The sequence below is a fragment of the Acanthisitta chloris genome, unplaced genomic scaffold, assembly GCF_000695815.1.
Source record: "Acanthisitta chloris isolate BGI_N310 unplaced genomic scaffold, ASM69581v1 scaffold12031, whole genome shotgun sequence".
In the NCBI taxonomy this organism is placed as follows: domain Eukaryota; kingdom Metazoa; phylum Chordata; class Aves; order Passeriformes; family Acanthisittidae; genus Acanthisitta; species Acanthisitta chloris.
Window position 1 is genome coordinate 39,469 of NW_008654396.1, and position 25,831 is coordinate 65,299.

Sequence of the window (25,831 nt, forward strand, 5' to 3'; positions counted from 1 at the left end):
CCTCCAGATGTAATCGTTCAAGTGGAAGAGCAATCAATCATCTTCTGTGCGTGTTTTTAATCTAGAGGTAGAAATTTTACTCAGTAGCCGTGAACAAGAAAAAACCACCTCAATACAGTCACAGTGTGGGATGTGCAGTGCCTATGATGCTGCTTGTGAGACTGCTTTCGGTCAAGACAGGCTCTCCTCCTTCCTCCCAAGCTGCTTTGCTCGGTTGTCCTGTAAAAGAGTGAACACATTTGTCATTTTGAACTCCATAGTTGCTTGCCAGTTGGAGTGGAGGTGCAGAGTTGAAAGTGTTTGGCAGTTAGGTAACTGCAAATGTTAGTCTGCAGGATCATAACATAAATACAGTGTAGACTGCCCCCACAACAGTGAGGTGGAAGCATCATTTGGGAGTTGGGACTGTGGTGGGAAGCACAGAGGCACACGCAGTGGCTGTGCAGGGCACATGGAGCCGTGTGGGGATCGCTTCCTACAAGCACAGCCTGAATCAGCACTTTAAACATTTGGTGAGTCCTTCTGACTCATTGAGTCTCTCATAATTTCATACAAGTGGAGCTTCTTAAATAGAAGTGAAGAGCCCCATCCCAGATTGAGATGCCGTTGAGTGGGTTAGTCATTCTCTTGGAAGATGTGAGATGCAAGTTTGAATATTTTTGAAGCGGTTGAAGGAATGGAATGTAGCTTTTTCTGTATCTTGGATACAGAAAATTGCTTAAGTGAGGAAGCTATTGGGTTTCAGCATTTGTGGCTTCTTTACTGTCATTCTCTTGCTTAGTCATTCAGGCATTTTAAGAAGCCTGACCTGATTTGGACCTTGCAGGTATGATGAATCACAGCATATTTTACAGCAGGGAGGTTGGGGCTGAGCTGTAAGCCTAAGGTTATATCCCAAAGCAACAGTGCAGTGCTGGCAACAACTGATTCTGAAGTGGAGCTGGCAGGGTACTGATCAATTTACAGCTTAAGAATAGCAAACAATAAATAATTGGGTATGTAGGAAGGGATTTAAATCATAACTATGTTCTCAGTTCTTTCTGAGTAATAAAACTAGCAAAAAATTACCTTGTACTGAAGGGAAATTAGAAGTACAGAGGATCTTTTCCGAAAAAGGCAATCTCCTCTCCATCACCCCACCCTCAACTTGGTAAGACAGGGTAGGGTTCCATGTGTCTGTTTCATTAGTTCTGAAAACTGAGGAGAGACAACTTTCATGGTTGGTTGACTGGTAATCCTGTGAATCATTTCTTAAGATTTCTGTTTTCAGAACTGGAGGACATAAAATAAAAAGGAAGCAGGAAAGAGGAGCATAGTGAAAAAGTTATGGATATTAATTTTTTAACACATGAAATTAGGCATATAAAGAATTTCAGTGTGGGTTTTATTTGTTAGTTGGTGGCAAATACTTTTTCTTCTATAAGTATGGAATATAGGCCACATTCTTAAAACTTTTTTTAATGGGTTGTTTGGTTGGGGTGGAGTTTTTTGTTTATTTAATTGTTAACTGTATGGTTGTAGTGTTTGACATGATTTCTTATGCTTCTGTTTAAATTTCAGATACATACACTCAAATTCTTATTTAATGTGAGGTTTAACTTTTGAATTCATGGACATCTTAATGTATATTTAAATTGCCTTCCATATAAATATTGAAACCCATTAACGTATGTATTTCTTTTAATAGGCTGTTAAAAATGAAGTGAATGTGCCATGTTTGAAAAATTTTGTGGAGATGCTTTATCAGACTACCTTTGAATTGAGTTCAAGAAAGAAGCATTCACTGGTATTTTAAAGAAATATTTCAACTTCTCTGTTTTGCTCATCATGGGCTCTTTTAGTACAGTATATGAGGAATAGCTAACTGCTGTATGAATTTAAACCTTAACCTCTAGGTTCAAGTCTAATTAAATTCCCACAGTATATGTGCATTTGCTCTAATTTTGCTTTGTTTCTTTGTGCAGATAAGTGCTCTTGTTATCTCACATGTGAGGTTGTCTTAAAATCAGTGCTTGTTTTTGATTATTTTAGTAGGTTTTAGCACAGAGTTATTTAACCTAATGTCTCTTCTATAAAGAACTTGTGTTCAGGGAGTCTGTGTATTTAAATTATGTTTAATTAAAAGATGGAAGTGTCAGGACTTTTCCAACAAAATTGCAGCCTGTTAATAGCCCTGCTCTGCCTGTTTTTGTGCTCTCCTTATAGACTTTGTTTTTCTTTTTCCATTTTTAAAAAATTATCTGTATTGATGCAGTATTTGGTAATTCTTGATGGCCATGGCAGACCTGTTTCAAGTCGATTCACTTTTCTTTGTTGGACATATAGAGCTAAATTTTGCATTTCAATTGGCGTGTTCTCTAAATGCAAGTGAATTTAAAATGTTTTACTCTCACTTTCATGTTAGGGACAAACTTTACTTTCTGGTATTCTGTACATATAAAGCATATATCGTTGTATGTGGTTAAACTCCTTATGTAAGAATAACATGAAGTGGTTGATGTTAATATTCGAAATGTCATTTTATTTATGAAGTCAGAAACATTGCTGGATCAAGGTTACAGTTTCCCTATTCATCCTCATTCTTTAATTTTGCTCCATAGCAAGATGATCTGCAGTCAGATTTGGTACTAATCACTATTATGTGTTAAAGTGTGTGGTATTTAAACAAATCTTACATGGCTCCAGCAAAGCAAATTCATAGTCTGCATATTCACAGGCTTAATTAAATTAAATTATGTTTTGCTTCATTCCTTCACTAAAAGCAGATCTTCAGTAGAAATAACATTTCTGACAACCTAAAGTCTGCCTCAGTTTTTACTGAGTTGATATTTTTTCCTGTTGATTTTTCTTAGAGTCATTTCACTCTCCCAGCATGTAGGACTCCATGAATTGAATCTTGTGGTTGCAGGGAAAAAAAAACCTGCTCTCAGTTCTTGTTTGAGATCAGGCCTTGCTAGGTGATGAGCTTCACTTTGGTCCCACTGCCCTGGTGTACACCATGAGCTCCTACAGAGTGGAGGTTATACCCAGGGCACTGAGCCTGACGTGTGTGTCCTGGTGCAGGGGAAAGGCTGCTGGGCAATGCTGAAACTGTGAGAGTGAGAGGCAGGAACCAACTGTGTGTCTCATTCTCAATGTACAAGACTGAGGAGGTCTGCAAAGAACAATTTGATCAATTCTTTTTCCCCCCTACTCATAGGCTTTGTATCCATTGATCACCTGCCTGTTGTGTGTCAGTCAGAAACAGTTTTTTTTAAATAACTGGCACGTTTTCCTGCAGAACTGTTTGTCACATCTAAAGGTAAGAATCCTTTTCAATTCAGGCACTGTTGCAAATCACTAGCATTTATTCCAATATGTTCTCAGCATTCTCGTGCCAAATAAACAATGAATATTTGGCTGTTTAAAAGGACACTGAAATATTTTTCTAAAAAACAAATGTTTCAAGTCTCTGTTTGCATTAAGCTTAGTAGTAAGTTTTTGTGTTGCTATGTAATGCTCGAAATACATGTGATCCCCTTGGGGGCTATAGTTTTTATTGAGTAAAATCTACAGAAGCATCTATTTACACCAGAGAAAGTACAAACTGTGATTCTTCATGTGCAAATTATACATGAGAAAATAAGTGACTTGTCTGCTCCTCTAAGTAGAATGTATAGGAAGTGCAAAATTTCTGTCTCTTGTTCACTGGTTGATGGAATAGAAAATGAATTGTGAGACCAGAAAAGACATTATATCTACAGCCTGTGATACATATTTTAAAAAATAATTACAGTGTCCCTTTAACTCACGACCTCTCTTGATAGCATTGTAAACATCAGTTGGTTGATAAAGACATTGTGATACTTAGAAATGAGTGATTATTTTGGTGACTTTCTTGTAACATTCATTGTTGTATGTGTTCTTTCCTTAATTTTGATTAACATAATCCATGATTTTGCCTAATGTATTGATTTTTAAAATGTTAATAAATTCTTTGATCCTCCTTCACAATACTGATTCTGGTTAGGTATGAGTGACAGTTCCAAAGTTTATTAGTAATATACATAAACCAGCATGAAGTCAAAAGGAAACAGGTTTAGCTGCTTGGATTGTTTTTAAGGGTCATTTTATTCTCATGACATCTTTCACACTTTTCTGTTGCTTGTTGGGTTTTGTATATTTTTCATCTAACATTGCAGTTCTTTTGCAATATTTGCCTTGATTTTTGTTTTGTTGTTTATTTTGCTTATGGAGGCTGCTTGTGCTTTTGTTTTTAAAGCTTCATAAAAATTTCTCACAGCCTGGGAGTTGCTTTCTCCTGGCATATAATGTCCATTGCTGATAATGGATATGTTCAAACTATAAATGCCAGTGAGTTTAACTGGTAGCTGCTGAGCATGCATTTTATATTTTACTTAGTTTTGTTAACCACTAACAGCTTAACACATTTACTGTAAGGCTCTATTCAGCAGAAATTTCACGTAGGAATTTCTGCAATTCAGATTTTGCAGTGTTATGATGCTGTGCCATCAGCGAGTTATTTAGGTTATTTTGTGGCTTGGTTTAATTTGGCCCAACAAATATGACTGGGTTTTTTGCGGTGCCTATCTTGTTCAGAAACTTCATTGAGTTTAATCTGGAAAAATATCCCCCCACTGTCCTCATGTGTCTTATGAATTAATGTGTTCCTTTTTTTTCTGAAGCTAATTAAATGCATGCACTCTGTAATAAGTAATCACATTAATTTACGAATCTGAATTTCACAGCAGTTTAGTCTTTCAGATTTCCCCTTTATTTTCTGATTTTCTAATGACTAAAATGATTTTATTTGGAGTTACTTAAATCCGTAAAATGAAATAAGGAATTCCAAATCCATTGTCTCTAGTGTCTTTGTTATTTAATAAAGCAATTTTGAGAGTTACTTGGAGATACTTAGAGCACTGAAAAGGTTCATCTATCCCTACTGTATTTGTTGAAATTAGCATATTAATGAGTGAAATAGTGGCAACACTTAGACTCTGTTCCAGGGATGTTCTATGAAGAATACAGGCAGGTTAGCAAGTCACCAAGAGGTAATGTAGGTCAGGAATTCATGGTGCTCACTTTATTCCCTGGTGACTGGCCAGTGCAAACTCTTACCTAGCCATGAATACCATGTCACACTCTGGTGACAGGAACAGGCCATTTCCCACTGGCCCTTGTGTGAAAGTTCACATCTTGGCAGGTGCTCCATAGAGCTTGGTGCATAGTATGTTCATACCCTGCCTTATTTTGGTGCTGCATTGCGCTTGATAATGCTCCTGAGAGCGCTTTGAATCCTAATCCTAGTGGCATTTATGGCCCTTGTAAACTCCTTGTGCTGTGTTTCAGTGCACACTGCCTTTAGTTATCCTTAAGGCAGGCTTAGGGTATGGGGAACACATCCTTGTCTTGATGAAAGGAGGAAGCCTTGGGGTCTGGGCTGGTGCAAATAGCAGATAAGCAAGTTGTAAGAGTCAGTTCAGACCAGGTCTGTGCCAAAGGGTGTCGTTTTGCCATATGTATAGCTGGCTTTGTCCCACAAAGCTGTTGGGATGCTGTTTCAGCACTGAGCCCAGCAGGGCATTTTTTTACACACTGTAGTATAGGCAAAATTCTGAATTTGTTCAGCAGAGAGTACCACTGGATCGGTGGTACTAGTATTTTGACTAGGATTTAGACAAATTCTAGCAACTTTGTCAGTTGGCTGATCAATTCTTAGGTGAAGCTGAGTTGTTGTGGTATCTTGACCACCTCTTCATTTAAGCAAGGTGCTGAGATGGGAGAGAGCAGTGCCTGTCATTCTGCACCACTGTTGGGTGGAAAAAGAATTTATTTTTTTTTCCATAGTATAACCTTAGTGTCTGTTACTACAAAACCTTGAAAGTTGAAGGAACATTTTGTGCCACTCTAGAAAAAGCTTTATTTCTACTGAATAGAGTCCTTGCTAGACAGCTATCTGTTGGTTTTGTGCTTTTTTTCATCTAACATGCATGTGCCTTCCATTCTCATGTTTGTTATGTTTTGCTGTCTCACATTGCTTTATTTAGATGCCATCTAACAACAGTATCAGAAAACAAATAGAAACACTGCAGGTGAGTTAATATGTTGTTGTAACTCAGTGAAATGTTGCTTTGTCTCATGTAAATACCTTGTTTTGGTTTTTTTATGTTAATTGTTGTATTTTGTGTTTTCCTTTCTTTGTAAAGTTGCTGTTAGTAGTGTTAAGAAGCAACAGGACTACAAATAGCTAATGTTTCAAAGATCTTTTTTTCTTGCCAGGGAATAAATGAGAAATATCAGAAAATTATCCCATACCAATTTTTCCATGGGGGTGAAAGTGACTTTATGAGATTGATTATCAGTATCACAGCTGGTTTCCCTGAACAGCAGTGCATGTTTCCACTGGAAGTAAACTACCTATTCAGATCTATGAGTTTTTCTGTTAATTCGTTTCCAAAAGTGTCTTGCATGCAGCAAACTGGAAATGTTTTCACAAGAAAAAATGTGAAACTGATTTACTGTAATAACTTGCAGTGCACTAACTTGAAAGACTTTCACACTGTTGGTTTTGCAGGTTTTAAAAAGTAGAAATTGTTTTAGTTCAGAACAGAAGAAAAGTTTAACATCAGTATTAAAAAGTACTTTCTTCAGTAAGTGACTACATTTGACTAACATGGAAAAAATGCTATTTTGTTTCTTGCCATCATTAAGATTTGTTTCATTGACTCATTTTAATGTGTCATGTAAAACCACTGTAGATTTGCTCTTACTTTCTTGGTCTTGCAACAGAGATACTGTTTTTGACAACTTATTTCATAGTCTGCTGATATTATATTACAAGTTGTAGGTGTTTAAACAAAACTATTTGAAATTTACTATTTTTGCTATTTGTTTGAAATAAACCAAACTGATAGAGTGCTTTAAAATCTGACAGGCCAGCTGAAAAAAAAGGCTAAAATTCAATCAGGCTGGTGAATTACATAGCTGTCTATAATTTATTTGAATTGCAGTAATGTCAAAGAGAAAAGAAAATATTAACATTTTAACACAAGATGTACAAGAACTACCATAAATCAGACCCAAAAAGTGATTTTCTTCTAGCATATTTATTTAGTTCCTCATTATAAGGAGAGATAATGAAATTTTTCAATGCTGAAGATACTAGAAGTACTGCTGGATTTAGTTTGTAATTCTTTTAAAAAGCAATTGCCTCCTTAAACATTCCTTCTTTTTTCTTTCTGAGAAAAAAGCAACTGTCATAACTCATCAGAAGTATTTATATTGGGTGATAGACCTGATAACAGATGGAATGTTGTTATCATATTGTAAAATATCTGCTACCTCTACCATTTTTTATTAGATGATTGAAAAGCATTAAGTTTTTTTTAAAATTCTAGACCTGTAAATTAAGCTCCTCTCTAGAATATCAGAAATAAGAAAATGGAAGCATTTCTCAGTTCTTGACGCCATATTTCAGATTGATTTTGATAGCATGTGTATCACTGAATCTCCCAACCTACTTCATCAGTAACTATTGGCCTGTAAACTAAATGTGATGAATAATAATATCACATGGGTTTTGCTGTTTAAGTTGATGAAAATCAAAGCTATCACAGTCTCGCCCTCTCGTACACTTATATTTGCTTCTTCCTTACAGTGGCATTGCTGGTAAATGCATTGGACAGTGGGACAGTTCCCTGTGTGAATACTAACCAGGCATAGGTCTAACTTTGTACTGGTTAGATTTAGTCCAAATCACCTTCCTTAATTCACCCACTGCCTAGGTACAGGTATGGTAATTCAGAGAGGAGGGCAGAGCACATGGATGAGTGTGAAGGGAGGGTAGAACAGCACTATCCCTGATGTAAACTGGGTTATTATCTGCAATGTTCTGATAAACAGTGGTGTATGTTACTTGTCTGTACCACTTTGAAGTACCACATGTGATTATGTGATGGCTTTTAGCCTTTCATAAAGGAAGCTGCTGCCAAAACCAGTAGTCCTGCCTCGCCTGTCTTAAAGCCATCCAAATTACTCTCCTTTCTATAGTCTGTTGGACAGACACAGACATGAAATTATTTTGGTCAACTTACTGGTACAAGTTGGACTTTCCTTCTGCTAGAGTCAATGCGGACAGAGCATTGAGGTTGTGGAGGAGGGAACCAAAGAACAACAACACAACAACCATGTCTTCTTGAACAGTATGCTCTTTGGTCCACTTACACTCTGTGTGAAATTGCACTCCCAGTTCTTCTGGGAGGACAAAGTCATCTGCTATTCTGACTCACTGGCTTCTGGTAGAGGCCAAAAATATGAAATTAATTAGGTTCAAGTCATAAAATAGGTATGTCTTGAAACAGAGAGACTTCCCTGGAGATGGGGGAGATGTGATTTTGGGATTCTTTTGTTGGTTCTGTCTAGGTTGGTTTGTTTGGATTTAGGCAATGCCTAAAAAGTTGACAACTGAGAATCATTTACTATATCCAGAAACTTATACTTACAGCCAAGTCCAGGAATCTTGCTGGACACTTTTAGATTATAAATTCAGTAAGAATCCCTACTTGGAAAAGAGATTTCTGGAGCTGGTACAAAGAATGTTAGTAACTTACTGTTTAACACAGTTTAAGAGCTTAGAGGAGCAAAGCTAAACTCCTAGTAGCATCTTTAAGGCAAAAGTTGTTTTCCATACGGTGCATAATTTAAACTGAATTATACTGCAAGATTTTATATTAACTCAAGAAAAGGTAGCTTAACTGTCGCAGTAAAAATTCATTGGGAATGGCTAAGTTGGGTGAAGCTTGGAGTGCACACCCAGGGAGGGATCCTTGTGTGGCTGCTGTTTTGCATTCTTTTCTTCTGCACCTGCTACTGCTTGCTGTCACAAACAGTGATGTGCCTGATCCAAAGCAGCTATTCCAATGTCTTACACAAACTCTAGGTTAGTTTGCTATGAAGTAGTTATTAGTTATCAATGGCTTTCTGAGAAAAGTTCTTGGAAGTAATACACTCTTGGTGTTCATCTCAAGCTTTTTTAGTTACTCCTCTGCCCTCAGAGTGAGACACATGTAAAATGAGCTGTAAGTACTAGATAAAAATTCAGGTAGTATTGGAAATACGCAATACAGGGTCATTTTTAATGTAAAAATATTAAAGCTTGGAGTCAGTATTAAACACATCAGCTTTGATTGTAAAAAAAAAAAAAAAAAAGAATATTTTTCCAAAGTCAAAAAAGTAATAATAGAATTTTCTCAGTGTCTCACAGGCAAAGGTAACTGTACTTTTTCGTTTATTTTACAGAATAAAGATCCCAAAATGTCCCGAGTTGCACTGGAATCTTTGTATAGGTTATTGTGGGTTTATGTTATTAGAATAAAATGTGAAAGCAACACTGTAACTCAAAGGTAAGTTCATTTGCAAAGGATTTTAAACTAAAGATTGTTGGGATACCCCTCTCCCAGTGATATCAGAAGAGAGCCTGAAGCCAAGTCAGGGATAGTCTAGTCAAGTAAACAGGGAACCCAAAGATTTTGTCTTCATAGAGAAAACCAAAACAACTAATGGTTCGGATGGTATCAAAACAAATAGGATATTAAGTGACCATCACCAAGTATGGGCTGGAAAGGAACAGATTTTCTTTATACATTAGTATAAGGTGAATTTGGAATAGTCATTGAGGTTTTGCCCCTCCTGACTACTCCTAACTAGTTTAAAGCAGGTTCCTGTTCAGTTTGTAAGTGAACCCGTGATACTGTTGCCTGTGATGGCTGGAGCTGTACTTCCCATAGGTGATCCTATCCATCATATGCTTCTGCATTATTTCATAGTAGCCCTCCCACACATACTCTTCCAGATCTAAACTTTCAAATCTATGGTGTTATAAGGACTTACTTTAGAAGAGCATTCTTCTTTCTTTGTTTGTTTCTCATTTCTCGTAGCCGTCTCATGAGCATTGTATCAGCACTTTTCCCCAAAGGATCGCGCAGTGTGGTCCCGCGAGACACACCTCTGAATATATTTGTGAAGATTATTCAGTTCATTGCTCAGGTAAGAATACAGCATGGTAGAGCTGTAATAGTAGGATCAACACCATTTGGAAGAAATTTAAATTTAAGGTTAGCTTTTGAAATATTTGCCCTGAATTAATGGTCTTATATCTTGAGTGGAATTTCCCCGAATGTGTACGACAAATGAAATGACTCATTCTGTTTCTAATAGTGGCAAAATTATTGAAACTTCCGTAACTGTTGTGTGTGAACATTAGGATGATTAATATTTAAGTTTTCATTGCACTGTTGAGGGGAGGGTGTGTGAGTATATATATATATATATATATAAACATATAAAGTGCACCAATACAGTTAGTATATCCATTATGATACTTTTATAAGGGACAAAGCTTTGGAACTGTTTCAGCCTGGACACTAGTTTCTGTTTAGAGAAAAAATATGCAACGAAAGCAGTAGTGTGTAGTTAGTATTGCACTGTGATTTATATTATTTTAGGTGCTTCTGTTGTCCTAATATCAAAATGCAGGATACAATATCACAAGATAAACTCTTATTCATCTGTAACCTTATAGAAATAGCTTGTCTGTGCTTCAGCTTTCACAACAATTTGCCTTTGGTCATGCAGGGATGAGGCAGGACACACAATCCTTCACTGTTTGTATTGTTTGTATTTTTTTATTTTTCTCTATTTAGATTCTATTATTTTTTTTTATTTCCTAGAGCTTCGCTTTTTCCCTGATTCTTAGTCTTTGAAAACAGTTAGTTTATAGAAATGCGTTTAACTTGAGCATAATTGCCTGTGAATTTTTTTCAGGATAAATGGTTCAACCATATCATGGGATGAACTGTGTGGAATTACACTATATTTTTAAAAGAAATTAATTCCTAAGAGTAAACATGAAAAAAGGAATATTTCAAAAATTTGTAGATTTTAAACTCTTTTTAAAGTCATGGTACATCTGTACAAAGCCAAGAAATTGTGCATATAAGCAGTAAAGAGATGATCATATCAATCTCATTTTCCTTTATAGGAACGTTTGGATTTTGCAATGAAAGAAATAATATTTGATCTTCTTAGTGTTGGAAAATCACCTAAAACCTTCACGATTAATCCAGAGGTAAAAAAAGCTCATTACTTAGATGCCACAGGAACAGGGCATTGGGGATTTTTTGGGGGAAAGTAGTTAACTATTTTTGAGCCAGGATAAAAGCAGATTAATGACTATCTGAAGGGGGTTTGTGCCAAAACTAAAGGAGTAGTTGTAGTTGTGCACAATTCATGTTTCATTTCTGGAGAGTAAGCTAGCAGGGCTTCTGCAGCTGATACTCATTTCAACAATAATTTCAGCAAGTATGTGTGAATTTTCATTGTAGTGTGACTGTAAAGCCTTATTTCAGGTCACACCTAACTCTTACAGTTCAAGACCCAGTCGAACAGATGGGATTTTTAAGCAATGTCTGTCTACAGTATGTCATTCTAGAGATTCCTTTCAAGTCCTTTAGTGCTCAGTGCTATAAAATATTCAGTGTCATTTCATAGGCCAAGTCAGGTTACTTATCTCAGAGTTGTGGGGAGGCACTAAAGGTTTAAATTTTATTCTTGTTACATTTCGTTACCCTAATAGGTAATATTTAAATAATGCATGTCCTGCTGGAACTGAGCTGCTGCCTGTTTAAAAGAGAGGAAAATACAGTTCATATTTTGTCTCTGTGTTGCTTCAATATTATTATTTATTCCATTTTCTCTTTCCTTTTTTGTCCCTTTTTTGCTCTTGAAGAGGATGAATATTGGCCTCAGAGTCTTCCTTGTCATAGCAGATAGCTTGCAGCAGAAAGATGGTGAGCCACCAATGCCAACAACAGGAGTTGTTCTTCCTTCGGGAAATACTCTGCGTGTGAAGAAAATTTTTCTTAATAAAACGCTGACGGATGAGGAAGCAAAAGTAATAGGTATGTTGTATTCTTTTGTAACTTGGCATTCCAGTATGTGTGTATATATTCTCAGTTATTCTCAAGCAGCACTTTTGTGTAACTGTATTTCTGTATTTATTTTCATTATTAGTGAGAATCTAATGAGAGTCTGTTTAAAGAGAATTGCTTTGATTCTTTGGAGAAGGCTGCTAGACAACATTGACCTTCTGGTGTCCGAGACCAAATCCATGGGTTTTGTTGCAATGTTTTGCATTGCCAAATTAGCACAAAGAAGCCTGAGTGCAATTGGTGTGGTATATAGCAGAGCAAGCTTTCTTCCCTCAATGTCCCAAATGTCTCAGAGCTGAGTGGAGTAAGACAATTTTCATCCCTGTGCTCTCTTGATCTTGTCGTGTCCAAAGAACTGTTTCACCACGTACAATTTCAACTAGAATTAAAATGCTCGGAATTGAGTAAACAGAGAAACAACTAATGGCTGCTCCATTATTTACGTTCTTTCTGAAAGAAACTATTAATACCTCATATTCATATGTTTATATATGTATTTCATATAGACATGCATTTCTTTTGACACTTAGTGTGTAGTGTTGTCATCTGTTGTACAGTAAGAAATTTGTCTTCAGCTGAATACTTGGCAAATATTTTAATAAAAAATGTGAGTGTTAAATTAAGAGCAAATGAAAAAGCTGACAGAACTCTTGTGACTTTTCAGGAATGTCCATATACTATCCTCAAGTCAGAAAAGCGCTCGATAGCATTCTTAGGCATTTGGACAAAGAAGTTGGAAGGCCCATGTGCATGACTAGTGTGCAGATGTCCAATAAAGAACCAGAAGACATGATTACGTATGTACAAAATGGCAATATATTCACTGTCGCAGTAGCATCATACTATATTTTAAGCTGTAATGTTGCAGATGCCATCATTAATGTGTTACAGTTGTGGGGCTTTTACTTGGGTATTAAGTGAATGGTAATTTCATTAATTAATGATTAAAATGTTTGTTACTTCTTTTGTTATGAAATTGACTATATCTATATATATCTATATCTATATGTATATATAGTGTACTGAAGTAGATTTTCCTGTTGTTTTGTTGGCTATAAACTGTTTTTGTAGGGGTGAGAGGAAACCTAAGATAGATTTGTTCAGAACTTGCATTGCTGCTATCCCAAGACTGATTCCAGATGGCATGAGTAGGACTGACCTCATTGAATTGCTTGCAAGGTAAGAGAAATGAAACTTTGCTCTTAGTGGCTGTTCTTTTTTAAATGCTGTGTTTGCAAAAGTTTGTCAGTGCACTGTGCAGTGTGAGTCCTCTGCATACAGAGTCTGTCTGGAGTCAGGTGGGGGTTGATCTCTTCTCCCAGGCAACCAGCAGGAGGACAAGAGGGCACAGACTCAAGCTCTGCCAGGGGAGGAGGTTTAGGTTGGATATTAGGAAGAGATTTTTTGTGGAGAGAGTGATCAGACATTGGAATGTGCTGCCCAGGGAGGTGGTGGATTCCTCATCCCTGGAGGTTTTCAAGTTGAGACTGGATGTGGCACTGTTGGGGTCCTTGCAAGGGACAGACTTCAGAACACACCAACAGGACGCTCTTCCTGTTGATTCTATGATTCTAACACTTTTTCTTCACTGTTAAAAATCATATAAAAGACACAACGTATTATGTAATAATGCAATCCTGGGATATGCTTCTGCCATAGCAGGCTGAGACATATTTTGAAGTACATATGCAAAGGGGTTTTTTATGAGTTTTTTTCTCATATCCAAAGTAAAGCTGCTTTAACTACAAAAAGAATCTGTTCTTTTCCATTCTAATTTGAAGACAAGAGCCTGCACATCACAGGGTGCTTGTGTACTGAGCTCTAATGCCTGCAAAGATGTACCTGTGTGAAAGACTTACTGATCTGTCTTGAATATTGTTTGTTTGTATTAAGTCTTGTGAAGCTTTGCAATATTTTGCTGTGGTAAAAGGGACTTGTGTTAGTAGGCAGGTTCGGGTTTATTCAGTGCAGAAAATGCATCTGTGTGGAAGTGTTCTACATTGTGCGATAAAGAAGGAAGAGTTAATACCAAATTTTAAATTATAAGGGCTGGTTAAGAGGATGCCTATATAGGGTGATGATGCCAGTATTTTTTCTAAACAGGCTGACAATTCATATGGATGAAGAACTTCGTGCCTTGGCTTTCAATACTCTCCAAGCATTAATGCTTGATTTTCCAGATTGGCGGGAAGATGTTCTTTCAGGATTTGTCTATTTTATTGTGCGTGAAGTGACTGACATCCACCCAACGCTTCTTGACAATGCAGTAAAAATGTTAGTGCAGCTCATAAATCAGTGGAAACAAGCAGCCCAAATGCACAATAAAACCCAAGATTCTCAGGTATATCTATATAATGTCCTCTGATGTCAAAATATGGTTTGAATCTAAGTACAGTCTTATTAGTGGACTTTAATGTCTTTGTTAAGTAATAAAAATTCAACTAACTTTCTTATGTTGATTGAAGACTTTTAGATTATTCTTTCAAATCAGTGTTTTTACCAAAACAAAATTGATTTCAAATTAATAAGTATTACTTTAACACTAATTGATGGCCACATTTTTGCTTCGGTCGAAAGTGATCATGTGTTACTGGAAATAAGTTGGACTTGTTAAACAGTAGACCTAGGAAAAAGCCATGGGTTTTTACCAGCCAATAAAAAGGGTTCAAATAATTTAATCTTATACAGTCGTTTACATATGATTATTGCCTTTTCTAAAAAATAATTTTGACCTCACTGCATCATTCTCTTGAGGAACTGAAATAAAGATATTCTTGTGCTGTTTGTTTGAACTAAATTCAGAGAGATACTAAAAAAATGAAGTGACTGATACTATGTCATTCTCCTAATACGAAATTTGACTAGTAGCCAAAGAAGATCTAAGTATTTTATGATTAATTCTGCCATTGCCACTAATGGAACTATATCTTGGTTGGTGGGGTTTTTTTTTCCTGCATTTGCTTAACTTTTGCAATCTTTTTCTTAGCGCGGTGTATCCAATGGGGCTGCCCATACCCTTCCCCTGGAGAGGACCCTTTATTCCAGTGTATTTCATGTGGTGGAAGGCTTTGCTTTGGTCATCCTTTGCAGCACAAGGCCTGCCACCAGGAGATTAGCTGTCAGTGTTCTCAGAGAAATAAGGGCTTTGTTCACACTTCTAGAAATTTCAAAGGTAAGAGTTGATGACCCATTCTTAGGACTGTATAATGAGACTGCTTTTATTTTGACTTTCTCTGATCTTTGTATGGTTTGTGTTCTGTAGAGTGATGATGAGTTGGCTATAGATGTAATGGACAGACTAAGTGCTACTATCCTGGAGAGTTTCATACATCTCACTGGGGCTGACCAGGTAGGACAGTTTTTATGTTAAGTTAGTTGTAAGATGAGGTAGCTCTGCAAAACTGTCCCAAATAAATTGTATCACCACAAACAAACAAAGAGAAAAAGACAAAAAATCTTGAGGAATATTGTGAGGCTGACACCACCATTGTGTCTGTCATTATCATCACCATATACACACTAACAGCTGTATCTTTACCTATATTTTCTGATCTTGCTCATAGATTGCAATTTTTTCAAAGCAAAGGGCACTGCCTTTCTCTGCAGCAATAGTTTCTTAACAGTCAGTGTGTCCTTTATCCATGGGGAAAGCTATAATAACTGTCAATGAATAACAACTGAATTATGTACTTATATGTTTATCATAGACTCTTAAGTATCAAGCAAAGACTCCTGTGCTTTTAGGTTTAGGAAACAAGTTGGAATTCAGTAGTAAGGCTCTTAGAGTCTAGATCTTTTGGAAGAATTAAGTCATTATGGGTGAAAAGGCCTTTTCCTAGAATTTACTATTTCCTAATATCCAGTTGCTTCACAAACTGTGTTTATATAACTGCCCACATTAAGAAATTCTGTAAAAAAAACCCCCATAAATTAAGTAATATGTTTTATCTTTCCAAATGTGGTTTTGACACTGATACTTTATTAGATATTTAACAATGAAGAGCTTGCTACTTAATATACATGGATATTAAATATTGCCTTGTTCTCTTTTCTGTGCACACAGACTACTTTACTGTACTGTCCCAGTTCAATAGATTTGCAAACTCTGGCTGACTGGAATTCCTCCCCAATCAGCCACCAGTTTGATGTGGTCAGTCCATCACATATATGGATATTTGCACATGTTACTCAAGGCCAAGATCCATGGATTATAAGCCTCTCAAGTTTCATGAAACAGGAAAATCTTCCAAAGCACTGCCCAACAGCTGTAAGCTATGCTTGGACGTTTGCTTATACCAGACTCCAACTGCTGTCTCCACAAGTGGATATCAAGTAAGTTGATTCCTAAAGTAAATACAGTATATTGTACTGAGTATTCTTTCAAGATCTATAATCATTATGATGTCATAATGTTTCAGTTAAGTGACATATGGACTGTTGATATTTTCTGTAAGTTTAATTCGGCTTTATATAACAAAAAGTTAAAGCAAGTTTATCTGGATAAAAAGTTATCTGCTGTAAAGATTATATAATTCATGCCCTTGGCTATATTGTCTTTCAACAGATCTGAATATAAAAACATATATTATTGATGTACAGGTCTGTTCTGAATAACTTATTCAGAGTTAACCATGTTAACAATTTTGGGAGCAATGACATATGCATAAATGAACAATGAATTCAGTAGAAAACCAAAGTGAAATGTGGTTAAGCTTCATTTACTCAGCTGTTTTGGTTTTTTTTCAACAGCAGCCCTATCAATGCAAAGAAAGTGAATACTACTACAAGCAGTGACTCCTACATTGGGCTCTGGAGAAACTACCTGATTCTTTGCTGCAGTGCAGCATCTTCTTCAAACTCCCTCACCTCCACAGGCTCTGTGAGATGTTCCCCTCCTGAGACGCTGGCGTCAACTCCTGACAGTGGTTATAGCATTGATTCAAGAGTAGGTTCTTCTGTTGCTTACTGTAAATAAGTCTACATGTTATCAGAGAGGCTGTAATAACTACTGTGATTAGAAACTGGTGTAATATCTTTACAAATATTTTGGTATACTTTTGCTTTTCATTTGTTGAGGATAGTGTTTGCTTCTCCCAATATGTGCTATCAAGGCCTTTCTGCTTATGTTTTTAAGGCAAATCTAATCATGTATTGAAAACATTTACCCAATCTCAAAGTCTTATCTAGCAGTAATAAGAAAATGTTTTGTTCTCTGTGAAGGGGTAATTTTACTGTCAGTAGACTTCTGCAATTCTGAGCAAATAGCCTCTCACTTCAGTAGCTGGAGCAGCAACCTGATGTATCTTGCTATATTTTCCCAACCACAGACTTTTCTGTCTGCCTTGCTTCATATCACCTGCAGGGTTTTTTTCCTCTTCTTCTTTGCTTTTTTTTCCTTCATCTCCTTTTTGGCTTCCTTAGAAGGTACACTAGATATGAAGATAATTCATGGACTGTGCAGCAGATATTTGTCAGAAGCAGCCTCTTGTACTTATTTCTTACCAGGATCCTTCCCTAAATGTGAGAAACTGTGGACTGGAAGTTTTGTTCTCTTTGAGAGCCATAATGGACTCTAAAGAGTTGGACACTGGAAGTCTGCTCTCTTTCCCCAAGGAGGGCAGTTAGGCTAAACATGCAAAGCATCTGTATGTCATGTTGCATCGTTCATTGTCATCTGACAATAAAAATTCAGTGATACAAGAAATAGTTAATATTACTTTATTATTTCAGAAAGTCTTTTTCCATGTCAAAGGTCAAAAATGTCATTTTTATCCTTTTAAGTCACTGATCCAGTGTGAGAAGACTGAAAAATTACAGCAGTTGTTTTCATCTCACCACCTGCTTGGTAACTAATTAATTCTGTTTTATTCTGGTTTCCTTTTTAGATTATTGGCATTCCATCCCCTTCCTCCCTGTTTAAGCACATAGTTCCAATGATGCGCTCTGAGAGCATGGAAATTACAGAATCCCTTGTCCTGGGACTTGGCAGGACCAACCCAGGAGCTTTTAGGTAACTGAAGCTTAATTGTTGTGTTTCATCTGTTTTTATGCTAATTGATGGCAAAGCTGGAGAATAGGAGCTCATAGAAAAACATTAGCTTCTTTTTTTCTTTTAAGAATTTTTAAAAAGATGTGAGAACTGCTTACCATTGTCTTTTCTAGCATTTAGTGGCATGATAAAGACTGTTAGAGGTTGAAAGAATTTTATGTAGAGGTCATGCCTGCATAAAGAAGAGGAAGTCAGTTGAAACAAGTAGCTACCTTTTATTGATATTAAAAACTGCCCTTATATGAAAGAACAGACTGTGTGGACTAATAAAATATGGAATGTTAATTATAATCAAGTTTGTAAGAGTTGATAAACTCTCCTTATTGATATTGCCCATTGCTCTTAATGGAGGGTGGATGAAGAGGGAGAACACCTGAAGGGAAGAAAACCTCCTGGGAAGGCCATCAGATGTTCTCTGACAGCAGCCAACCTCTTATAATGAGAGTTAGGAAGTTGTACCATGCATAGCAACCAACTCTGCTTCTGCAGAAGGAACCAGGGATTGCTAATATTCTTAGTTTTGAATGAGATGATGCTTCTCTTCAGTCACCTGTGTCCCATGTTATGGCAGATGAGGAGCCAATGTTGAAACTGTAATGCCAAGTCCTCAGTTACTCTATTCTGATATATATCCTTTGATAATCTCATAATTTTATATATAATCTCATTTTACTCTCCTGCCAGGAGTAGGGCAAGACTTTGTTCCATGACCCTGAAGATCTGCTGAACAGCTTAAATTGTAAACAAACAAAAGTTTCTTGTAATTGAATGCATTGCAAATGTTTGTGCAGCATTTTGATCACCTGGACCCATTCTCTGAAGGGAAAACTTTGCATGATGTAGCAGAAAAGTCAGTCATGTATCATGAAAACTTGAAGGGGCTTATGCCTTTGATATGTCTCAGTAACACCAGCACAGAATGTAGAAAAGTGTATCCACTCCAACAAATCTGAAATGGAGGAATTAGTTTCTGTGTGAACAAATATTGATGTAAAACCATTATGTCTTTACCTTAGTATTTTGTATGCATAGATCCATACTACTGAACTCCTTCTCCTTTCCCTGCCTCTTTCTTGAAGTCATGAGGGAATCTTAGTTTGGCAGAAGGAACTGAGTAGTAATAAAGACTGTAGAGCTTCAGAACAAATGGGGAATGTAAGCACAGCATCAAAACTTGTTTCAGTTTTCAAAGGGACTAGTCTGACTTGTGGGCAGTATAGTGTTGTTGGACTTAAAGAAACAAGTCTTTATCAACAACTAAATGCATCATGATAGCTGAAAGGGCTTTGTATGATAAGCTGCCAACATAATTTTTCCCCTCTAGTAGTATTTCTTTGTACCATACAGCTTTGTTAAAGCTTTAATATGAAAATAAATGAAAATCATCTGTGCTAGAAACAAGCCATAATACTTGGACAATGCAAATTTAGGAGTAATTGTTGGGACATCCATTTCGTAATCTGTTTGCAATTAGAGAAATGTCTTTCTAGGAAACTTCTCTTTTAAAAGCTGCAGGTAAAGAAGGAAAACCTGAGAGTGTTTTAACTTGTGGTTTAACACCAGTTGCTGAGGAACATTACTGCAGTTGAGATGTTAATTTAATAGTTGTTTTTATCCTTCTAATTATTTTGTTTTTATTCAGGGAACTAATAGAAGAATTACATCCTATAATTAAGGAAGCACTTGAAAGAAGGCCAGAGGTAATTAAATTCTATTATATCCAGTACAGTTTTAATGTCTTCTCACAATGAAGAAATGTCAGTTATGTTCTTTAATTTCTACATGTGAAAACTGTCAGTATACTAGATAAAAAGGTGAAATACTGCTTTTTTAAATGATTGTGAGATGTTTTACATTAGAGAATATTTGTGTTTGTTTTGAGCTCTGTATTATTTCTGCATCATAGAGGTTTTGTCTTAAATTAAGAAAAACTTACTGTAACCTTTTTCACATTCTTTTAATTCCTTTCACCCAGTCATAGTTTGATGCAGTTATTACTTTGTTTTATCATCAGTAACATTCCCACAGTTGGTGGTACCTATGACATAGAATTGAGTTCTACTGTCCACCAACTTTGTTGGGATTTTTTTGTAATGAAAATGAATGTAAACTCACCTGACTGTTCTAACTAAAAATTTTCCAAAGGAGAGCATGTTTTACAGCAAGGTTTAGATGCCTCAGTAGGTGTTAATAGAAATAATAACCTCTGCAAGCACAAACTCAGGGATGATTACTTGGTATTTTTTTGTGGCAACTGTAATATTCTTAAAAGTAATAAATTACAGGTGATGGGAAGTAACAGCACTTCTGTTTTGAAATGATACTGGTCTATAGTATGTTTGTCAGTCTTGCATGCAAATCATAGAACAGTTTGGGTTGGAATGGACCTTTAAAGCTCATATAGTCCACCCCCCTGCAATGAGCAGGGACATCTTCAACAGATTGCTCAGAGGCCTGTCCAGCCTGAGCTTAAATGTTTCCAAGGGTGGGGCATCTGCCACCTCTCTGGGCAAGCTGTTCCAATGTCTCACCGCCCTCATTGTAAAATATTTCTTTTTTATATCCAGTCTAAAACTGCCCTCCTTTAGTTTAAAACCATTACCCATTGTCCTGTCTCAACAGGCCCTGCTAAGAAGTTTGTTCCCATCTTTCTTTTAAGCACTGAAAGGCTATAGCCTGGAGCATTTTCTTCTCCAGGCTGAACAGCCCTAACTCTCTCAGCCTGTCTTCATAGGAGAGGTGCTTCAGCCCTCTGATCATTTTTGTGGCCTTCCTCTGGACCCACTCCAATATGCCTATGTCCTTCCTGTGCTTGAGGACGCCAGAGCTGAACACAGTACTCCAGGCTGGATCTCAGGAGAGTGGAGCAGAGGGGCAGAATCACCTCCCTTAAAATATGTAGAAAGATGCCATTTGTACTTCATTGTTCTATGTGTTGCACTTTGTAACAGGAGACTGATAAAAGCCATTATTTTGGTAATACATGTAATAGCAATCCTAGTATATCTTGAGTTGCAACAGGGAAAAATTTTGTTCATTTTCTGGTTTATTACAATTGCTAAAAGGTTGTAGTACAGACATAATAATGCTTTTGTGTTCCACAATGGCTTTATACCTAGTTTTTCCTCTGCTTTGTTTAATTTTGTGTTTTCTCTGTTGAACAGAACATGAAACGGCGCAGGCGTCGAGATATTTTACGAGTACAACTAGTACGAATATTTGAACTGTTGGCAGATGCTGGTGTCATTAGTCACAGGTAGGGGCAGCACTGATGAAAAGTGAAGTTTATGTTCCTGAACTGTCACGGGTATTCTTATGTCTGGTATTCTTGTGACAAGCTTGCAAAATTCATCAGTGAGTTTTAGCGTACCACTAAATAAACAGACATGGTTTTATAAAACTTGGAATTTTGCTGGCTTTCTAATCCCTCCCTCTCTCATGCTCTGTCACTGTGTTCTGTGCTTTATTTTAAAATGCTGCTGGTCCTCAGGACATTGCTTTGAACAGGCAGTGTGTCATGTTCCTTCTTGTTTGTGTGTGCTCAAACATTGCACCAGGTATGCAAATCACAACTAACCTGTGATCAGTTAGGGGAGTTCTCCCTCACCTGGAGTGCTGATGCTAGTCAGCACATCCTCTGCAGGGAAGGCTCCTGCTCCTTAATGATGTACATTTTGATTTATGAGGGATGCAGAATGTTAACTGGGTTATTGAGGTGTTTTCTTCAGTTTATTCTACTTGTGTAGGGACAGTATAGGAATTAGTTCTGTGGAAAGATGACTGACTTCTGTTAGTGATTATTATTAATTGACTTTTACCTGAGCTTTTAATTTTAACACTGAAAGAGAAGCTGGATGAAGAAATTACTTTGAATTAAATATTTGCAATGATGAGGTTGTAGGGTTTTCTAAAGAGAAGAAAATATGAATGCTTTTCAAAAATTGTATGTAATGAGCATGCTATTTAATTTTTAAAATTGATTTTATTTTTAAGTGCAAGTGGTGGCCTTGATAATGAAACACATTCCCTCAACAACACTTTACTTGAGTATGTCGACCTAACAAGACAACTCCTAGAAGCAGAAAATGAAAAGGATTCTGATACATTGAAAGATATCCGATGCCATTTTAGTGCCTTAGTGGCAAATATCATACAAAATGTTCCAGGTATGTAAAAATGCTTTAATAACTTCTGATGACTCTATTTAATATGCAGTGCATTTAAAAAAACCCCAACCAAACAAACAGAAACTAAACAAAAAGCTAATTTTTATCTAAAGTTTCAGAATACTTTCATTAAAACAATTTGTGACATCAGTTTTGAATATAACTTCAGCAGTGTGAGTTTTAAGAGAGATTTTTGCTTGGCAAAATATTGTTGGTTGGTTGTGCGTTTAAATTCTGTAGACTAATAAATAGCTTATTTTTGTACACTAGTGGCATTAAACAGGAATGTGGTAAACCAACATCCAGCAATGATGATGTTGAAATAACATGTCTTTACGTGAACTCTTCCTTTTATATTCAGTTTGGATCTGTTTCGGTGTTGTACATTTTATTTTAAAGAATGACAAGAGGAGTGTGTCTAACTGTGGATTTTTCTTACAGTACACCAGAGAAGAAGTGTCTTTCCACAGCAGAGTCTACGCCACAGTCTATTTATGTTGTTCAGTCATTGGGCAGGTCCTTTTAGTATCATGTTTACTCCCCTGGACAGATACAGTGATAGAAACATGCGAATAAACAGACACCAATACTGTGCATTAAAGGTATTTTAGCACTTTTTAAATTTTGGAAACTGATTGCTATGTTGATCTTTTGAATGCAAATTTAACATTTGTGCTTTTGTACATGAAGCTTTCATATCCATGTTACCATTCATGGCTTAGTGGGTTTTTCTCTTCTGTTTACATGTGTGTTTATGACAGTTCAGCTTTTTCCATATTTACTTGCTATAGAAATTTCTGAAAATTACTACTGAATGTTCACTTTCCATGAGTGTAGTCCTCAGTTGCCTAAGGTGAAAGGCTTTGATGTAAATGTGCACTAACAAGGAAACTGGCATATTAACTCTTCAGTATGTCAGCATTTCAGTATTGATCCTTCTTGGTGTTTGGGGGTTGAGAAACATACGATTTGATAATTTCTTAATTAAGACATTAACTGTTTTTTTTATTAGCCTTGATCTTCCTCCCTTGGCAGAATAGAATTTAGTGTTCTGATATTTTAATGTACCTAGTGAAAGCACTTCATGTGTCTGAGTTATTAAAATGTTGTGTTTTTCAATTGCTTTCTAAAGGCTATGTCTGCTGTACTGTGTTGTGGCCCTGTTGCAGACAACGTCGGGCTCTCATCTGATGGCTATTTGTACAAATGGCTGGATAATATTTTGGATTCACAAGATAAAAAGGTAATGCAAACAATGTCAACATTGGTTTGCAACTATCAGTGCCTTCAAACGTGTATTCTAATGAGTTTGTTGTCAGATTTGCCTAAAGGCTTTAGAGTGGCTTAAACTCAAGGCTGGTTTAGTAGTGCAGTTTTGCACTGTCCATTGTGATTTGACCCTGTCGAGGAAGGTAGACCCTAATCACAGCCTTAAGAACAGACAAAACAGAATGGAAGAGGAAAGGGCAAGGAGTGAAGCACTGTGTATCGTTTATAAACCAGCTAAGTTAAGTTGTAGTAATAAGCAGGTGTTTTGGAAATTTGAGGGAGATGAGGTTTTGAACATGAACTCTTGTGAGACTGTAGAGGGCATTGGGGTCCCACAGTTAGGAAGACCAAGCTTTATATGCAAACAGTAAGGCAAGCTTCAGATTTAAAAGGCAGGGCCTCCATTGCCCTATACTGCTATGGCTACATAAAAATACAGCATCTGTGGCCTACTTTGATTCAAGAGAATGTGAAGTCCCTATGCAGATCTATCCCTTGTGTCCCACTGGAATTCCTGCATATGTTTTAGTGCTTTTCTGTATCTCATGCTTTCAGGTCAGTGTTCAAATTGTAGTTAGACAAGTGCAAGTAGTAAATAGCTCAATCTAGCCTTAGAATGGAGGGGAAAAGAAGTAGAGCTAGCTAGTTAATTGTGTCAATAATTTATGACTGTGTGCAAGTGGAACATTAAACAGTGTGATAGAATTATCTGTTACTTTGGGCTGTGCTGTCACTGTTCTTGGATGGAGCAAATTTTATGTTCCAAATCTCTATTTCCCTGGTTTATGGCATTGTTCTATTTTGTTGTTCTATTTTTTCCACATTTATATATATACATTCACTCTATGGAATACAGCCAGCTAGGGTGTGAGGCAGTCATGCTGCTCTTGGAACTCAACCCTGACCAGAGTAACCTCATGTACTGGGCTGTAGACCGGTGTTACACAGGTTCCAAGTGGGTAGCAGCTGGCTGTTTTAAAGCCATAGCCAGCGTGTTCCAAAACAGGTACTACAAAATTTTTCAAAACTTGAAACTTTTGTGTAGGACTGTGTTTTTTTCCTCCGGTGTGAGGCAGTCATGCTGCTCTTGGAACTCAACCCTGACCAGAGTAACCTCATGTACTGGGCTGTAGACCGGTGTTACACAGGTTCCAAGTGGGTAGCAGCTGGCTGTTTTAAAGCCATAGCCAGCGTGTTCCAAAACAGGTACTACAAAATTTTTCAAAACTTGAAACTTTTGTGTAGGACTGTGTTTTTTTCCTCCTCCAAAGAGAAAAGATTACCCTTGTTTGTGTGTGTTTGTGTTACAAGAGAAACTCTTCAAAATGTTATGCTATCCCATATTATATGGCTGGTAAATAAACTTAAATGAATCCAAATTTTAGAAAGCCAAATGTAATTTTATTTTTTTCATGCTTGCAATTTATTCCTAGGGATTACCAGTGTGATACAGTGACCCTTCTGAATCTGATTCTATTTAAAGCAGCTGATTCTACCAGGGCTATCTATGAAGTTGCTATGCAACTATTACAGGTTTGTAAGATAATTTTGATTATTATTTTATTCTTTTACAATAGGAGATGTCTATACCTGAAAAAAAATCTGTTATTGTTTGGATGTCTTTAGTAATGAAATACAGTGTTTGTTTTTTTCCTTCTTTATTTCAGTGCATAGTTAGACTAGATCCTTAATTGGCACAAACAGACTTCAGTAGAAGTGTGTCTGTTTCTGTGCACTAAGCACTCAAGACCTGTATTTTCATAGTTCCTGCTTTTTTAAGAAACAAAACCTAGATGAAGACTCTTTTGATTTGGCCCTGAGACAGTGATATATAGCTCCATTTGTCTGAAAGCACCTCAGAGAGAAACATACTGCTTCCTGGGCCTTCACTCTGTCTGCTAGGGTAGCTATCAGTTTTAGGACCAAACATTTTTTCACGTCTTCGTGTAGAGATGACCGTGAAAATCCTGTTAGCCATTTAATTTACTTTTGTATATTCCCTTCTGAGGTCATTAGGGGTAAGCTTACAGGCAGCATTAGTGTTTAAAAATAAACACATCTGCACTGCTTGTGGCTCAGACCATAAGTCTTGGAGGTTTTTTCAAAGGTTTTTGTCATCAGCTAAATTCACCAACACAGCTCCCACTGAAGTCACACCTCTGCTGATCTGTCAGTACTCAGACCCTGCTCCTTTTCAACCCCATCTTTCTTTGCAAGTGGACACCACTGCTTAAGATCAGCCCAGACTGATTTTAAAAGTATCACAGTGCTTTAGCCTCTTACTGCATCTCTGCCACATCAAAGATTATGTTGGTCCTATCCATGTCTCATATATGAGCAAAAATTGGTATTGTTTG

General features: G+C 36.8%; 1 protein-coding gene across 1 annotated transcript in view; it reads left to right on the top strand.

Moving 5' to 3' along the window:
• Positions 1-25,831, top strand: part of LOC103810599 (protein furry homolog-like) — a gene marked incomplete at its 3' end in the record, with an annotated part of 45,939 nt that overhangs the window by 15,208 nt on the left and 4,900 nt on the right. Inside the window, exons 9-30 of the mRNA XM_009083506.1 lie at positions 1,688-1,786; positions 3,200-3,301; positions 6,051-6,095; positions 9,301-9,404; positions 9,939-10,047; positions 11,042-11,128; positions 11,789-11,960; positions 12,655-12,787; positions 13,062-13,169; positions 14,094-14,331; positions 14,977-15,162; positions 15,253-15,339; positions 16,054-16,322; positions 16,740-16,935; positions 17,876-18,000; positions 19,682-19,739; positions 21,204-21,295; positions 22,033-22,205; positions 22,647-22,807; positions 23,338-23,453; positions 24,331-24,480; positions 24,908-25,007. Coding sequence (XP_009081754.1) covers positions 1,688-1,786; positions 3,200-3,301; positions 6,051-6,095; positions 9,301-9,404; positions 9,939-10,047; positions 11,042-11,128; positions 11,789-11,960; positions 12,655-12,787; positions 13,062-13,169; positions 14,094-14,331; positions 14,977-15,162; positions 15,253-15,339; positions 16,054-16,322; positions 16,740-16,935; positions 17,876-18,000; positions 19,682-19,739; positions 21,204-21,295; positions 22,033-22,205; positions 22,647-22,807; positions 23,338-23,453; positions 24,331-24,480; positions 24,908-25,007 — 2,910 coding nt within the window. The remainder of the gene's footprint in view (positions 1-1,687; positions 1,787-3,199; positions 3,302-6,050; positions 6,096-9,300; positions 9,405-9,938; positions 10,048-11,041; positions 11,129-11,788; positions 11,961-12,654; positions 12,788-13,061; positions 13,170-14,093; positions 14,332-14,976; positions 15,163-15,252; positions 15,340-16,053; positions 16,323-16,739; positions 16,936-17,875; positions 18,001-19,681; positions 19,740-21,203; positions 21,296-22,032; positions 22,206-22,646; positions 22,808-23,337; positions 23,454-24,330; positions 24,481-24,907; positions 25,008-25,831) is intronic.